Source organism: Chrysemys picta, chromosome 9 (genome assembly GCF_011386835.1).
Source record: "Chrysemys picta bellii isolate R12L10 chromosome 9, ASM1138683v2, whole genome shotgun sequence".
Lineage (NCBI taxonomy): Eukaryota > Metazoa > Chordata > Testudines > Emydidae > Chrysemys > Chrysemys picta.
Genome location: NC_088799.1, coordinates 60,446,334 through 60,464,475, shown reverse-complemented (window position 1 = coordinate 60,464,475; position 18,142 = coordinate 60,446,334). Strand labels below are relative to the sequence as shown.

General features: G+C 45.7%; 1 protein-coding gene across 13 annotated transcripts in view; it reads right to left on the bottom strand.

The window, feature by feature from the left end:
* MID2 (midline 2) overlaps nucleotides 1–18,142 on the bottom strand; it is a 465,133-nt gene that overhangs the window by 200,167 nt on the left and 246,824 nt on the right. For all 13 annotated transcript variants that reach the window (XR_010590405.1, XR_010590406.1, XM_065557200.1 and 10 more), the window contains one exon: nucleotides 11,361–11,456. Coding sequence is in view for 11 of the 13 variants with exons in the window: in XM_065557200.1 (XP_065413272.1) it covers nucleotides 11,361–11,456 (96 nt within the window). In the remaining 2 variants the exon portion in view is untranslated. The remainder of the gene's footprint in view (nucleotides 1–11,360; nucleotides 11,457–18,142) is intronic.

Sequence of the window (18,142 nt, the reverse complement as noted above, 5' to 3'; positions counted from 1 at the left end):
GCCAGGTCCCCTTTTCGACCAGACTTTCTGGTAAAAAAATGGACCCCTGGCAACTCTACCTTTGACTCTGACTAATAAATCTCATTTTAATGAGATTATGAGAGTCTCAGAGCTGTTGTACACTGCAAACTTATCTTGGTATTGCTACGTCTCTGAGAGACATGAAAAATCCACACTCCTGAGAGATGCAGCTATGCCAGTCTAGCCCCCGGTACAGACAGTGCTGGCTTGACAGAAGAATTCTTCCATTGACCTAGGTACCGCTTCTCGGGGGGAGGTGGATTAATTACATCCCATCACTGTAGTGAGTGTCTACCCTGAAGTGCTACCGTGGCACAGCTGCAGCTGTGACGTCTCACTGTAGCATTTTAAGTGTAGAAATAGCCTCAGACTCTCCAGGAAGGCCACACTGAATGCCCCAGGGGCAAGACAGTGATGGCAATGTGTCCAGCACAACTGGTCCACATTTTTTTTTCCCCAGGTGGAAAATTTTTGACAGAAATGAAAAAAAAAATGTTTTTGGTAATTTTTCCCTCACAGGAAATTCTGACTTTTCACCAAAACCACAAAATCAGGTTTTTGGCTAAAAATTGGAGTTGCAGTGCTTCCTGGGAGTTATAGTTTGCTCCTTGTGTCCCCATTCTGCCCCTCTTGACTACAGCTCCCATAATGCACCCTGGTCTCCCCTTTAGGTGAGGGAATGATTTGCATCATGCAATTCCTGGCCATGGTGCATTACAGAAGATGTAATTCAGCTGCCAGGGAATCCTGGCTTACAGAGAAGAAACCTTATATGGAAAAAAATAAAATTTTCAGCAGAAAGCAAAACTTTTTTTGCATAAATTTTGTTTAATTGAAAACCCAATTTTCCATCAAAACACAGTTTTGACAAATAAATTCTAATCTGCCCTTGTGTCCGGAGCCTGCCCTGCTGTGGACTCCAGATCTCTTGGAACCCTGAGTCCTCTCCCAGAAGGTGTGCTGCTAGCTCATGTTCTCCTCTGTGGTGATAACCCATGGTGATAGTGAATTCCCCATCTGAAATGGACTGTGGGGCACATTTCCCCCACCCTACTCCATGCATGCTCCTAGGGCCGCAGACCCTGTGGCTCAGTTGGGTCTTATTAATTGCTCTGCTATTGTTCCTTAAAGGGACAAACTGCTAATTCCAAAATGGGCATCAGTGCCTCAGAACCCCCAGTGCAACCAGCCCCTCTGGGCTCAGCAGCCCACCTTTCCCACCCTACCTAGGCATGCATAACCCAGCAGAGTAAGAGGGTGAGAGTCCGCAACTATGTCCCTTTCCTCAGGCTTGGGATGGAGCAGAGCTCTGGATGCAGGAGATGGGACCTCTCTGGAGTGGGTCTGACACTTGCCCTCATGCTAGGAAAGCAGTTGCGGGGACGAGGCCGGGGGGGGAGGTGTGTCTCCTGGGCAATGGGGGGTGGGCGGGGTGGTGCTGCAACGAGATTGAGCAGGAGAGGAAGTATGTAGGGGGAACAGGAAAGCTTGTCATGAACCAACTAGGTTAGTCCCTGACCCCTCCCTGTCTAGGCTCTAGACTCTGGTGCCCAACAACTGCAACGAGCTAGCTGAAGTACTGAGGGGGAGGTAACAGTGGATCACAGCATCTTCCAGGTTTCCCTTTGTTCCCGACATGCTCCAGAATGACTTCTATTCTGAGGGGAGGGGTATCAGAGGGCACAGAGCTGGCAGAGCCCACTTCAGTCATCTACAGTGCCTCATACCATGGCTCTTTGGATGCATATGCCATGCTGCAACATTCTTTTAAATTACTCTTTAAAAGGCTTGGTTTGGAGGATGCACAGTCATAGCACGGACAAGGTTCAAGAGGGGTTTTGTCCCAGTGTACATAGCAGGATTGATTGCCTAGCGTGACTGCCTGTGATTTCCACACAACATTGCCATGGGTGTGTGCACAGGGCAAAGGGATGGCTAGGTGCCCCCTCGCACTGCAAAAGGCCTGGGAAGCTGCTCTTTTGCTCATGCCGCCATCAGAAGACTCTGCTGGGATGCATTAGGACAGGCCAATGGTTTGAGGTGCAGTAAGAATTGAAATCTTGCAGAGAACAAAACGCATTGGTTTATTGACAGGCTGGAGTATGACACTTGCTCATCCCTGCATTGTCAGTGTGCTTCCCAAACACGCTCTCATTTGCATTGTCACCGCCCACTAAGCCTTTTCATTGTTTTCAAACAAAAACGTCCCCTTCATTTTGTGAGGAAAACGATGAGACTGCTTGGCCTAAGCAGATGCTGTTTCTTTTCTTTCCCACAAGGTTTCAGTAGTTTTGCAAAGGGGCCAGGTATGTCAAATACTTACCCATAATTGTGGCAAGCTGCCTGCCTATTGATGGGCGAGTGTCAGCAGCTGAAATATAACAGCCGCTGAATTACGGCGGAAACGGCTTGTTGGAAAGGGCTCTCCTGGGTCATGTAGCCCATCTCCTCCTTCACTAGGGAAGGATGTTCTCATCCGCTCTTATTGTAAACATTCTTGCTACTCTGCTTTCAGACACCTCCCATGTTGATGCCTCCATTGCATCTACATTCCTTGGCAAATGCTGTTCAACCTCCCTCCTGGAATAGGACCGACTCCAATTGAAACCCATCCTGCTTTAATTCCAGGCCACTGCTCTGGCTTACATTCCCCACCCATTTCACCACCTTCAACCTCTGCCCAGGGCTGGATTACCCAATAGGCAAACTAAGCACATGCTTAGGGCACCAGCAAAGCAGGGGGCGCCAAAAAAAAAAGAAGGTTTTTTTTTGGAAAAAAATTTGATATTTGATATTTTAAAAAGAGCATCAAAGTAATCATCATGGGAAAAATCAGAACTTTGCTAGACTTCCTTACACTCCACTACACACTCTTCCCCCATTTTTCTGTTCTCTTTTTATTACCTATCCCCACCTAAACCAAGGGGGCGTCCTACTAATGTAGATTGAAATAATGCGAGGAAATCAGAGACTGTAACTGATCATCCTACTCCTGGTGGTAAAACAGACATTGTTCTAGAGGGTGTGGATGTGTCAGAGACTGAACCTGCTCAAGCTGTAAATAATAGGAGAAAAGATCCTGGTATGTGGGTTGATTTCAGTACTGATGGTGTAGTTTACTGGATAGATTGTGGACCAAATGACCATCAACACCACACTGGGCCATTTGAGAAATCACGTCGGACTTTTACCAATGGCAAACATACAAGATATTGTCCCCAAAAAATATTTTTCAGCATGAAAGCAAATGGTGAGAAATACACTTGAGAATGGCTACTGTATTCACCATCAACAGGGTCTGTGTACTGTTTTGTTTGCAAACTTTTTGCATATAAACCTTCAACATCCCGGTTTGCTGCAGATGGATTTAGTGACTGGCAGAATACTGTTTTAATTGAACAACATGAAAATAGAACTACTCACAGAGATTCAATGTTGACATATTCAAATCGAAGACAGGGCTTTGGATTGACACAAAAATTGGAAGAACAAATTAAAGGGGAGCGTGAGTACTGGCAACATGTCTTGCAGCATGTTATAGCTGTTATTCAAACATTAGCTTAATGTGGTCTGCCTTTCCGGGGATCAAATGACACATTTGGATCATTGCAGAATGGAAATTTCTTGGGATTGTTGGAGCTTGTGGCTCAGTTTGACCCATTTTTAGCAGGCCATATTTCAAAATATGGGAATGCTGGCAAAGGTAACCCATCATACTTATCCAAGACAATACGTGATGAACTCAGTGGTCTAATGAATGACAACGTTTGTTCAGCTATTGTGGATGAAATAAGTACTGCTGGGTACTTCAGTTTATCTGTCGAGAAGTACGGCAGTTCCACTGTTATATAGATTCATAGATTCAAGGACTGGAAGGGACCTCGAGAGGTCATCGAGTCCAGTCCCCTGCCCGCATGGCAGGACCAAATACCGTCTAGACCATCCCTGATAGACATTTATCTAACCTACTCTTAAATATCTCCAGAGATGGAGATTCCACAACCTCCCTAGGCAATTTATTCCAGTGTTTAACCACCCTGACAGTTAGGAACTTTTTCCTAATGTCCAACCTAGACCTCCCTTGCTGCAGTTTAAACCCATTGCTTCTGGTTCTATCCTTAGAGGCTAAGGTGAACAAGTTTTCTCCCTCCTCCTTATGACACCCTTTTAAATACCTGAAAACTGCTATCATGTCCCCTCTCAGTCTTCTCTTTTCCAAACTAAACAAACCCAATTCTTTCAGCCTTCCTTCTAAGGTCATGTTCTCAAGACCTTTAATCATTCTTGTTGCTCTTCTCTGGACCCGCTCCAATTTCTCCACATCTTTTTTAAAATGCGGTGCCCAGAACTGGACACAATACTCCAGCTGAGGCCTAACCAGAGCAGAGTAGAGCGGAAGAATGACTTCTCGTGTCTTGCTCACAACACACCTGTTAATACATCCCAGAATCATGTTTGCTTTTTTTGCAACAGCATCACACTGTTGACTCATATTTAGCTTGTGGTCCACTATAACCCCTAGATCCCTTTCTGCCGTACTCCTTCCTAGACAGTCTCTTCCCATTCTGTATGTGTGAAACTGATTTCTCCTTCCTAAGTGGAGCACTTTGCATTTGTCTTTGTTAAACTTCATCCTATTTACCTCAGCCCATTTCTCCAATTTGTCCAGATCATTTTGAATTATGACCCTGTCCTCCAAAGCAGTTGCAATCCCTCCCAGTTTGGTATCATCCACAAACTTAATAAGCGTACTTTCTATGCCAATATCTAAGTCGTTGATGAAGATATTGAACAGCGACGGTCCCAAAACAGACCCCTGCGGTACCCCACTCGTTATGCCTTTCCAGCAGGATTGGGAACCATTAATAACAACTCTCTGAGTACGGTTATCCAGCCAGTTATGCACCCACCTTATAGTAGCCCCATCTAAATTGTATTTGCCTAGTTTATCGATAAGAATATCATGCGAGACTGTATCAAATGCCTTACTAAAGTCTAGGTATACCACATCCACAGCTTCACCCTTATCCACAAGGCTCGTTATCCTATCAAAGAAAGCTATATGCGCGTAAAGTTTAATGAAACAGGAAAAATGAAATTCAGTCACATTGATCTTCATGACACAATATTGAAAGACGGAATACAATGGGATTTCCAAATGTAGAGATTGCACTACGTATTTTTCTAACATTGATGATTATGAACTGCTCCGCAGAACGCTCTTTTTCTCAGCTGAAAAGAATAAAAAACCCTCAGAGAACAACAATGTGTCAAGACAGACTTGATTCACTTTTCCTATTGTGTATGGAAGCGGACATGCTTCGTCAAGTCAGCTTCGATGAACTTATCCAGAATTTTGCAATTAGAAAATCTAGAAAGAAGCTATTTTAATTTCAGCATACATGTAAGTTTTGTGTCATTTCGAAAAATAAAATTTTATTTTACGGTATAATATTGTTTTTATTTTGAATTACATAGGGGGGGGATACCATAATCTTTTCAGTGCTTAGGACCTCTAAAGGTCTTAATCCGGCCCTGCCTCTGCCCCTTGTGTGTCATTACCTTTCAAGCACTTCCAGTTATCACTTACCCATTGTCCCTGCTTCTCCAAACTGCACATATTCATTTGCCTTCATCTCTCTTTCGTTAGGCCATGCGCTCCATTCCTCTCATCATCTTTATCAATCTGTTTTGCATTCTCTCTAGTGTTTCAAATGTAGTTGTATAATTATACACACTCAAAATACATCAAGAGAACATTATCAAGGTTGCAAAGTCAGGCACTCAACAGTGAAGAAATGCCAGAATTAAGGTTTCCTGTGCAACTTTAATTCTGCTCCTTTGTGCATATGCACCATGATATAGTCTTTGATTACATTATCACATACAATTTTTTCCATAGGATTCCTGCCTCATTCAGTGCACAGAATATATGGTGCTCACTCAAGGAGCAGCTTTTCCAAATCTCGCATTATCCACATTCTTCAGGGTGTTGCCCCTGCCTTACTTTTTGCACACTCTTCAAACCCTGCTCTGGAGACAGAATTGTTTTCTTGTGGCGCTCATCACTATGGTATCCAAGGGCTTCACAAATATTTGTTAATTTCTCTTCCCAATGCTCCTGTAAGAGGAGTGGTGATGATATCTTACAGGTGGTGGGCTGAAGAAGAGATTAACATCAAACGCCTCCATTAAAGATTGGGGACCCAAAATGAGAAATCTAGGACTGGATTTTGGGGATCATGTAGCATTATATAGCACCTTGTATGCTCAAAGCCTAGCTCCTATTGACTTCAGTTGTGAGAACTCAGCACTTCAGACCCCAGGGTCTCAAGTCAGGTACCCAGAAAATGAGGAACACACAGTTAATGACCACCTGTGAAAAGTTTAGTTTATGCGACTTGCCCAGAATTGCATAGGAACTCTGTGGTAAAGACAGGGACAGAATCCAGTTTTCCAGGGCAGCATTCAACTGCCTTCACCATCAGACCATCTCTTCTCTTGCTGCAATCTCCTGCCTCATTCACTACACGCTATCCAACTTCTGCAACGAACGACAACAGCCTCCTTCACCATATACCCCTGATTCATCACCAGAACAGGTCCATTCTGTGCACTGAATGAGGCTGGGGGGCCTGTGGAAAAACTATATGTGATCATGTGATTAAAGATGGTGTCATGATGCACATGCACAAGGGGGTAGAATTAAGGTTGTCCTAATTCTGACATTTCCTAACTTTTGAGTGCTTGACTTTGCAACCACAATAATGATCTTTTAATGTAGGTTTGGTGTGTAAATTTCCTAAGTTTTTAAAAAAAGAAAACTGAAAAGGTAACCGACGTGGCTCATCAGCAGGGCTGGAACCTTTAGATCCACTACACAGACTCTGCCACTTGAACTAAGAGTAACTAATAGCAATATTAGGTTGTCATCCTTTATGTGGACCAGCAACTAGAGAGCGGTGAGCCATAAACTTTGCCAGTGGGTTTCACAGATATTTGCTGACAGCAGAGAAATGGTGAAACTCAGGAATTTTGAGTTTCATTCCAGATTCTGGAAGGAAGTGTACTTTAAGGGGCTCAGACTCTGCCTCTTTCCCTCAAACTTGACCCCTTCTGCCCCAACCTGTCCCTGTACCACTCCTGTCTCTTCCCCACTCCTGGGCCATCATCTCAGCCATCATAATTCTCCTTGCTTACCAAGTCCCAGGCTTCTGATCCCTGTCTCAGTCTCTTTGCCCAGCCAGTCCTAGTCTCAGTCTCTCCCAACTATTACTAGTCCCAGTCTTCCTCCTTTCAGTCCCCGTCACCTTGCCCAGCAATTCCACATTTCCCCTCCATCCCCACCCTCCCAAGCTCCTTTGTGTGACACTGAGGTCAATTGGTACCAGTTGGGAAAAGAGTCAATACTCTGTGTCAAGGCTCCTAACAGCCGTGCCAAACTCACTACACCTAGCACACTGCTTTCCTAGTATTTATCCAGAGAGAATATAACGTAAGATAGCTAACAAAAGCTTATGTCATCCTGATCTTCATAATCATTGCAATATTTATGGAGTCATGTATGAAATTTGTGTCCACAACAAAGTTGACAAACAGGTTTTGGGTCAGAGGATGTTGAGTCACCTAATTCAGTGTTTCCCAAACAGTGGGTTGTGGGAAGGTTCTAGATTAGTTGCCACATCCAGGGCTGGATTAACCCATCCCTGGGCCATGGCCAAGGCAAACACACACTTCTCCCAGCCTGGTGTGAGACCCCATGAACCAGGTCACAATACCTAGAGTGGGGCATTGGGCTGAACACTGTGGGACAGGAGCTGCCACTACAGGATGAGTGCAGAGGGGGCCGGGTCAGGACTAGTGTTGTGGTGCCAGGGCAAAGGGTGTATTTATGGAATGCTGGTTCACAGAACGAAACAAAAGGCAGTGGGGGCCGGGGGGAAGGGGAGAGGGTCGCTTTGGTAAAGTTTGGGGACCACTTCCTAAGTGATATATCCCAGTACAGCACTGGCTTGACTCTGCTAGAGCTTCACACTGTGAGATCATGTGCCACTCGTTACCCTCCCAGCCCTCAGCAGCACCCTTCAGTGCTAGGGTTGCCAGGCATCCAGTTTTCGACTGGAACACCCAGTTGAAAAGGGACTCTGGTGGCTCCGGTCAGCACTGCTGACCGGGCCATTAAAAGTCCAGTCAGCAGCACAGCAGGGCTAAGGCAGGCTCCCTGCCTGCCCTGGCTCCGCACAGCTCCAGGAAGCGGCCAGCATGTCCCTGTGGCCCCTAGACGCAGGGGCAATCAGGGAACCTCCGCGTGCTGACCCCACTCCAAGCACTGGCTCCGCAGCTCCCATTGGCCAGGAACTACAACCAGTAGGAGCTGCAGGGGCGGCGCCTGCGGGCGTGGGCAGCATGCACCGTGCAGCGCCACCTGGCCGTGCCTCCACCTAGGGGCCAGACATGCCAGCCGCTTCCGGGAGCCGTGTGGCGCCAGGGCAGGCAGGAAGTCTCCCTTAGCCCCACTGAGCTATGAACCGGGAGTTGCCTGAGGTAAGCGCCACCCAGCTGGAGCCTGCACCCCGACCCTCTTGCCCCAGGTTGGAACTCCCTGCTGCACCCTAACTCCCTCCTAGACCCTACATCGCTCACCACATCCCATACCCCAACCCCCTGCCCCAGCCCTGAGCCCCCTCCTGCACTCCAAAGCCTCTGGCCCCTGCCCGGAGCCCCCTCCTGCACCCCAAACCCCTCATCCCTAGCCCCATCCCAGAGTCCACACCTTCAGCTGGAGCCCTCACCCCACCATGCCCCAACCACCTGCCCCAGCCCTGAGCCCACTCCCGCCCTTCAAACTCCTTGGCCCGAGCCCGGAGCCCCCTCCTGCACCCCAAACCCTTCATCCCTAGCCCCACCCCAGAGTCTGCACCCCCAGTTAGAGCCCTCACTCCCTCCCACACCCCAACCCCCTTCCCCAGCCCAGTGAAAGTGAGTGAAGGTGGGGGAGAGTGAGCAATGGAGGGAGGGGGGCTGGAGTAAGTGGGGGCGGGGCCTCAGAGAAGGGGTAGGGCAGGACAGGGCCTCAGGTGTTTGGTTTTGTGCAATAAGCAAGTTGGCAACCCTATCCAGTGGCCCAGACCGGGCATGACGATTATCTGGATTCTATAACCAGTTAGTGGCATAGACACCACTGTGACGTTACACCTCATATTCTTCGTAGAAATATGGTTATGATATGAATATGGCATAACTAAGACATGCTTTATGCAAGATGGGTTGTGTGAAGTATTGTTGGAAAGGTTATGATTTACTGAATGTGTAAAAAGCAACAGAGGGTCCTGTGGCACCTTTAAGACTAACAGAAGTATTGGGAGCATAAGCTTTCGTGGGTAAGAACCTCACTTCTTCAGATTAGAAGTGAGGTTCTTACCCATGAAAGCTTATGCTCCCAATACTTCTGTTAGTCTTAAAGGTGCCACAGGACCCTCTGTTGCTTTTTACAGATTCAGACTAACACGGCTACCCCCTGATACTTACTGAATGTGTTTATCCAATTTTTATGCATGTATCATTTCTGTATCTGAAGTTAGGAATATTGTCTATGTATCAATTACAACTTTGTGTGTACTTGGGAAAGACCCACCAGACTAAGCAATCAGCCTTAAAGGGCCATTAGGAAAAACAATGAGTCTTTGAAGATGTGCGCATCTCCCATCTTCCCTGGAGTTCCTTCCTGTGGACATTGCAAATAAACCTTGTTTCATGGTTGCTTTGACACTGCAAGGTCAGGTGATAAGGTCACCTGGTACAAAATACCACCTGGGACATTGCTGGTACTTTTCCACTGGAAACAAAGGCTTCCCACCTTATGTAAATTCTATTTAAGGCTGGGAAGCAAGGCAATCAGGGCTCTCCATTTGCCTCCCCACCCAAGAAGGAAGACTGCTGAAAGCTCCTGAAGAAACCAAGGAACTAAGCTATGGGAAGGCAAGGGATGAGTCCAGGCTGAGAACAGGGGTTTAGCCTGTAAAGAGACTAAGGAGGTGTGCACGTGAGTGCTGGCCATTCTCCTACCTAAGTCTTCCCACACAGAGCTGATTTCAGTCTGTGTCTGCAGCTGGGTGTGGCCTTACCTCTGTGTGTGTGTGTGTGTGTGCGTGCGCGCACTAGAGAAGGCTTGAGAGCCTAGCACAGCAAAAACAGGGTGAGGAAACCCAGGCTGGTGGAAAGGATGGGCTCAGTGAGACCCTAGCATATCAGGTGGTGGCCCAGGATGGGGGTCCAATCCATCACAACCGCAACCACTCACAAGCAACACAGGCCAGTTTGTGACCATGTAGCAGCACTCAAATTCCAAATAGCACAGAATTCCTTCTTCCTTCCTACTTCCCCCCTTGAGCCCTGAGCCCACACGTGGGCCCTATGCTCTCACAGTGCCCCACTGCAATAGCAGATGTTCACATGCGCACATCACCTTGTAGGATTGGGATTGGAAGGTGTTCCCTCTGCAACTATCTACGCTACCTCTCATCTCATTGATTGTCGCTTGTTTGTCCTCTAACCCCTGTGTTTTACGACATGGTCTCTCCAGCTCTCACTGCATACGGGTTGCTGCTTCCTCCACAGCACTTATGAGGATAGACTCCTAGGCAGACCCCATGCAGCCTACTCCATACTTCTCTCCACAGTACAGTTATAATTATTCTGTTTATGGTCCATCAGCCACTTCCATTTGCCCTTCTCCAGACAAACTCTATCTTCTCCCGGGAAACTGTCTCAGACACTTTACCGGCTCACAGCTCTAGCTATATTGGGCCAGACTGGCCCAAGCTGGGGCAAGGAGATGTAAACTACACCTCCCTGTGTCAACTAATCCTCCTACACCCCGAGAGGGTGACGTACCCACAGTGGTCAGGCAGTGCATGGCCCCACTCATCAGTGACACCGTCCACCTCCCAACATCCAGCTGCCATGGGAGAATTGCACAGAACAATCTCAGGTAGAGGGATCATGCTATTAGGCCACCTCCCCCATTACCAGTGCAGTTTGCTCATTGTAATGTAGTGTATTTACCAGGAGTCTGTCCTGCCTAGATTTAAATGAATCAAGGTATGGGGTTTCTGCCATTGCCCTTGGGACACCATTCTGCAGCCTCATTCATCTCATGCCAAGGCTTTCCCCTGCATGATCCCTTTCCAAATTTCACCCCATTGCCCCCCTATCATCACCCTAAATAACCCCTCTCCCCGATTCAGGGTTCCCATGCTGCAGGCAGGTATCACACCCCCAATGCACGCACCCCTCAGCCAGCATGGACTCCCGCTCTCTGAAGCATTGCCACCACGTACCTCCACCTGCTGGCAGATCTGAATCAGCTTGGCCATCTGGTTTTCTAGTTCACTATTGCGTTTAACCAGGTTGGTGAGGTTCGTCTCCAGGGTTTGCTGCCGGCACAGAAACGGGAAGGAAAAAAAGAAAGAGAGTGTAAGCATCAGCAGAGCTGGAGAACCGGCTTCACGGATTATAACATCTCAGAACATTATCCAGTGGTCATGTTTGATGACAAAACACACACACATTAACAGCTTTGGGCAGAGATGCTTGGTTGCATTGGCAGCTTCCACCTGGGCCATTTGCAGCTACCACAGAATGCTGGAATGCTGCTTCATGTAGAAAAGGGAGGCACAATAACCTGCTTCTAAGCCAAAGCTAATGTTATTTCATTATCCCAGGTTGACAGCTACAGTAACTTTCATGGGTGGCTAGAGGGCAGCACAGTGCAAGTGACCCACAGGGTTTGGCAACGCAGCCTGCACCCTTAAAGGTCATCAGCACAGAGGAGGGATTGTGTTTGTGCCTCCTCTATTACTTTATTGATTTATGACGAAGGCCTGGAATTTGGGAGGTGGGTTTTTAATCCTGCCTTGATTTTTTTTCTTTTTGTCTTTTAATGTACAAAACTGAGTTTGACTCTCCTGACTTTCCTGGAAAACTCTATGCACAGCAGGAGAACTAATCGATTATTCCAACTCTTACAATTTCCCCATGATATTAGGGGTATTTCTAAAAGCCCCAGCTCCTGGAGTCATGAGATTATATGAGGTTTTTTTTTAAAACACATACATTTCTAATCATTGAGGTTGCAGAGCAAAGCTGAAAAACAGGACCCCTATAGGCTCAAAAACCAGAAGGAAAATAAAAAGAACACCATATTTTTTAAATGTCGTGATTTTTTGGGACCTGGCACCTGTTTTTAAATAATTGGGGTTGGCAGCTCTGATGTTATGACATCAAAAGATGCCGGGCATGGGAAAGTGAAGTGAAGACACTAAACACACTGCACTTATGTTAATAGCTACAGCATACAACTCCAATGTCCTACACACACCTGGAAGAAAAGCTCTTTTGTTAAAGATACATCTCCCCATCTTTCCTCCCTTCCAAATGCAAGCAGAGGAATCTCACATTGTTACCAAAGAGTCCTTCAACAAAAACAGGGCAGACCAGACTTGATATTCCTCATATTTCTAAAGTAAAAAGCAAACAGCTTTTTGTTAAATAGCTTCAGGCTCCATTGAACATTATAAAACCCATAAAAATCACACACCTATTTTTCCCAACTTTCATATAGCAATACATATACGTAGGCTTGGCAGAATTCAATTTCCTTTTTTTTAAATAATTTTGTCAGAATGTGTATTTTTAAGCATTTTTTTAAATTTTTATTTAAATTTTCACAATTGTGGGAAATTATAACAGCATCAGAGAATGGGGAGGGGAGACAATTATTATTTAATTACTTTAGACTGCTGAGATTCAAAAAGTTAAAGCTTTATAACCATTCAAATACAAATTGTCTACGTAATGTGTCAAAATATATAAAGTAAATACTCTTAAATCAAACTCTAATAAGTTCTCAAGGAGCGTTTTCCTTACTTTGCCTATTGTGATGGGGCAAGGCCAGATGGCTATAGTAAAGTAATGAGGAACAGGTATGTTAGCCCCAGGTTAAACAAATCCCTGGTACTATGGTAACCAAATGGCAGTTGCTCCAGGTTAATCAAGACACCTGGGGCCAGTTAAGATCCTTCTAGAAAGCAGTGGAGAGAGCTAGGTTGACTGGGACACCTGAAGCCAATCAAGGGCTGGCTGGAACTAGTTAAAAGTCTCCCAGTTAGTCAGTGAGGCACGCGTATCAGGAGCGGTAGGAGGAAGCTGCGCTATTGGAAGAACTAAGCAGTACAAATCCATATTAGGCGCAAGGAAGGAGGCCCTGAGGTAACGGTAACGGTATTGAGTGGGGCCTGCTGTGGGGAAGTGGCCCAGGGAATTGTACACATCCTATTTCCAAAAAGTCAGCTACCATAGCTGCTACTATTAGGGTCCCTGGGTTGGAGTCCGGAGTAAAGGGCGGGCCCGGGCTCCCCCCTCCCCTCCCCGAGCAATCACTGAGACTAGGAGACAACAGAGACTGTGCAAGGGAGGGTTGCTTCTCCTCACCTCCCTTGCTGGCTTATGATGAAAATGTCTCAGTAAGCTGTGACCCTTGCCTCTAGAGAGAGAAGGGCTATGTGGAGGGTCACAATGAGCCTCTGAGGCTAGTGAAATCCGCCAGGAAATGCGGGACCCACGGAGACAAGGACAGAGCTTTGTCACACTATCTGTAAATTTTTATCATCATCAATGAAAATATTTTTATCAGTTGTGTGTTTGTATGATAAAATTGACGTTTATCGACATTTGCTGATAAAAATCTAATCCTTCCAAGCCTACCTCTAAGCTACTCAGGTAAAGACAGAGCACTGCATGCTGGGATTTGTAGTTTTCATGGCTTGCAGTTTTCAGGAGATGAGGGAGACTGCAATCTGCGCTGATTGAGACAAGTGCAGTGCATCCCTTGAGGCTGCTGACAAGTTGCCAATGCATCCCTAGCTGGACATTGTTCAGCCAACTCTTCTTTTAGCAGCACGAGATGTTATTCTGCATCCAGTTCTCAATTGGGAAACCTGTCTGATATGAATAAGTTACTCTATTTTCTATCCATTCTCTCCCCTCCTCATCTTGTGTCTGTTATTGAGATAAAAGGCTCCTGGGAGAAAAATTGTGGTCTCAGCGACATAACTACAAGCTGTCTTCATTTCCATTGCCAATTCCCCAATTGGACTAACATTTTGTTCTTGGTAAATTACAATTTAATAACAGAAAGCAGGATTTCAACCAAAGCAGACAGAGATTCCCGAGAGATTGTTTATTTTGATGGTTATGCCGACATTTTGACTGATCACTTTGGATTCTCTGGACATCCCACTGTAAGCTCCTTCAGACCCTTTAATCCTCTTGTATTTATAAAGAGCTAGAGTTTAACATTTTCAAAGTGCACATGTACAGTGAGGGGACTGTTTGATTCCTGTCCAGCACCTAGACAGCCTTGTACTGATGCTGCTGTGTCAAGGGATGGAATTGAGATGGGACATGGGAAACCGGTTTTCTTGTGACTAATTGAAAGGGTGGGTCCAAAAGCAAGGGGAATCCTTTCTAAAATGGGGCCAATGAACAGGAGGTGGAGAGTATCAGAGGGGTAGCCGTGTTAGTCTGAATCTGTAAAAAGCAACAGAGGGTCCTGTGGCACCTTTAAGACTAACAGAAGTATTGGGAGCATAAGCTTTCGTGGTAAGAACCTCACTTCTTCAGATGCAAGATCTGCAAGATGCATGGAGGTGGAGAGAGATTTTTATTTTCTAAGCAAGCGTGAGGAAGTGTAAATCAGCCCAGCAAGCGCACACACAGTGTGCTGAAACACGCTTCAAAACTTCGAGAGAGAAAACTTGGGTTAGCAGATGGGTAAATACAACAAACTTTGATCTTAACATACACTGAAGTGTTATGTTGCTCCCCTGCTCCCCCACCCAATGGAGATGCAGCATTGTAGAAGCCTTACAGCCCCTAGCCAGAGTGTGCACCTTGGTCAATCTGTCTAACTACAGTCTCAAATGTCAGAAATACAATCACAACCCTCGCACCATCAACCCCACAAAACCCCAAATTTCTGAAGGGGGGTTGTTAATATTATAGCAAAATAAAAAAAGTCATTTGTGGTTAACCACAACTAGAAGGTTTTGTGTGGAAGCCTGGGCCATTTAGATGAACTGAGACAGTTTGCAATCATGCTTCCACTTGCTGCCTATTACGCTAAATGCTGGTTTGCTGCCACATCGGTCCTGGTGTGCTGGTTGATGTAATATTTATGGAGAGGAATGCAATCTAACAGACATAGGAGCAGCTAGAAGAGAGCCCATTTGAAACTATTTCAATATCTGTGGACACACAGTGGACTTGTGCTTTTGGATATCAATAATTTAAATGACATCACATTTCCATTAAAATATGTGCTTCCACTAAGAGAAAATGTTTTATAACAAAGTGCTCACAACCTGTTGCAATACTTGTCATGAAAATGATACCCTATTAATATTTGAAGCTTCAAAGCCGAAAAAGAATCCCCGTGGTGTTTTATTCATACTTGGCTTGGAACTGCAGCCCATAGCTCCCAGCAAGACTCTAACAGTCCCATAAACAAGGATTCCCTCTGCATGCACATATAATTCTGGGGCTGGTTAGCCAATGGAACTTGAATCACAGTCATAAAATACAGGCAAATCATTAATTCCTGAAACCCACCGGCTCCTAAAATATTCAGAGCTCATTTGCAATCCTGTGAATTGCTAGCCAATGGCTGAAAAACATAATAAAGAAATAGGATTGAAAAACGACATGAAACTCAAGCGGCTTTCATTAAGCTGAAAATGCTATGCAAAACAAACCTACGTTTATAATGAAAAAGCCAGCTGTTAACAGTTTTTGCCACTGTTTTCTTATAGCTCAATATTATTAAACATAATTTGAATAAAACACTGAGCATTTAACATGCTAATTATCTTTCTCATCATTGACTTGGCTACACTGGAGTTTCTGCGCTGAAATGGGAGTTGATCTTCTTTAATGATCTAATGCCATTGAGGAGGGGCAAGGAGGGTGGGAGAAGTGAGTTTTCAGTTAAATCCTTCATTACATGAAATTCTCAAATAGCTGTTTAGGAATCCAGGATCTACAGCTAAGAACATAAGAATGGCCATACTGGGTCAGATGAAAGGTCCATCTAGCTTCTGTAGTGAGCCAGCCACTCCCAGTCCCTATTCAAGCAAATTCAACACCATTAATCTGGGCTTGAATAGGGACTGGGAGTGGCTGGCTCACTACAGAAGCAGCTTTTCCTCTCCTGGAATTGACACCTCCTCATCTATTACTGGGAGTGGACTACATCCACCCTGATTGAATTGGCACTGTCAACACTGGTTCTCCACTTGTGAAGTAACTCCCTGCTCTCCATGTGTCAGTATATAATGCCTGCATCTGTAACTTTCACTCTATGCATCCGAAGAAGTGAGGTTTTTACTCACGAAAGCTTATGCCCAAATAAATCTGTTAGTCTTTAAGGTGCCACCAGACTCCTTGTTGTTTTTGTAGATACAGACTAACACGGCTACCCCCTGATACTTGAATCCCTGGAAAGTAGCCTCACTTCAAGGCTCTTAAAGCTGCAGCTCCTTGAGTCAGGAGAATCTCAGCTTTCATTTCAGAAAGGTCAGTGTCTACCTTTCCTGCTGGTGGGGAAATGCCTGGAGCACTTTACACCCAGAGACTCACACCCCAGTGGATATACAAAGGGAACTCTGTCTCCTGGGCTGTCATGTGCTGCCTTTCACCCACACTAAATTCACTTTAAATCCAACCCCATCAGATACTACTAACGCTTCATTAGAAAGGCAGCAAATGGATGCGAAATGAATGCATCGTGATTTGCTTATTCCAGAACTGAGGAAGGGCTCTCAAAGGACTCTGGCTCTGCATTTCCCTGCACAAAAGGCTGCTTGTGCTGAGTGCTGTTTAAATTTGCAGCTTTATATGGATTTTTAAAGAGGACGCCCATCCGGGGCACCCCAGCCATTAATTACAAACACAATCCCAAAATGTCAAACTGAAACAGAAGCACACTAGTCCCCCCTATCACACAGCACACTCATCAGTGGGCACAGCCATCACAGAACAAAACTCCCACCACTTCACATCCCCACCCATCTTGGCTCTCCCCAAACACAGCCCACACGAACTGGCTGTGCAGCATGCTCAGGAGGTCACAGATATAAGCTATTTTGGCCTAGGAGAGATGGGGAAAATCTATTTAAAACCACCACCACCACTGAAACAAACAGGGCAAAGCCATCAGCCTCCCAGCAAGCAGGTCTCTTGGCAGTCTGAAGATGCACACAGCAACAGCCACAACTGCTCTCAGATCACCTGAGTGGGCTGAGAGATCTAGCACACAGAAATGTGAGCGGCCCCTGCTGGGTGTTACATAGATATTTAACACATTCCGGTGGGTTCTCATAAGAGGCAAGTGTAACCTTCCCACAACGTTTACACTTGCCTCTTATGATAACCCACCGGAATGTGTTAAATATCTATGTACTGACTCTAAGCAGGAGATTGACAGAGAAGATAAGCAGTTGGAGACACAAACTATGTTTAAAAGGAGGCACACGGAGCTAAAGTTGAGCAGGGGCCTGAAGGGACTAATGAATAAACAATTCAAGCAGAATTTCTTTAAGCAACAAGGGACTGTAATATACAAATCACAGAACTCTACAAGAGAAGAGCGCTGACATGGGGAAGACAAGACTTCTTTATAAGGTTTTTTACTTTCCCCAAAATGGAGGGCTGATGGTTTGTGTAAGTGGTGAGCATCCCAGCCCTGCCCTGTCTGGATTTCCCAGTGTACAGCATCTCAGACTCTCTGGGGCAGAGACTGTCTTTCTCTTAAGGGTTTGTCCAACACCGAGCAAGTTGTTGACAATAATTCAATAAATATGACTAATAATAATATAGAGTAGAATTGGCAGTATATGAACAGTGCAGCTTTTCCTCCCACCTCCCCTCCACATCACCCAGTGTCCTTGAACATATTATTTGTGAGCCATGCTGCTCATGAGCGCTGATCTCCTGCACAGCAACACAGTATACTGATACCACTGTCCATTCCTACTGGTTTTATCACCATTGGTTTGGAATGCAT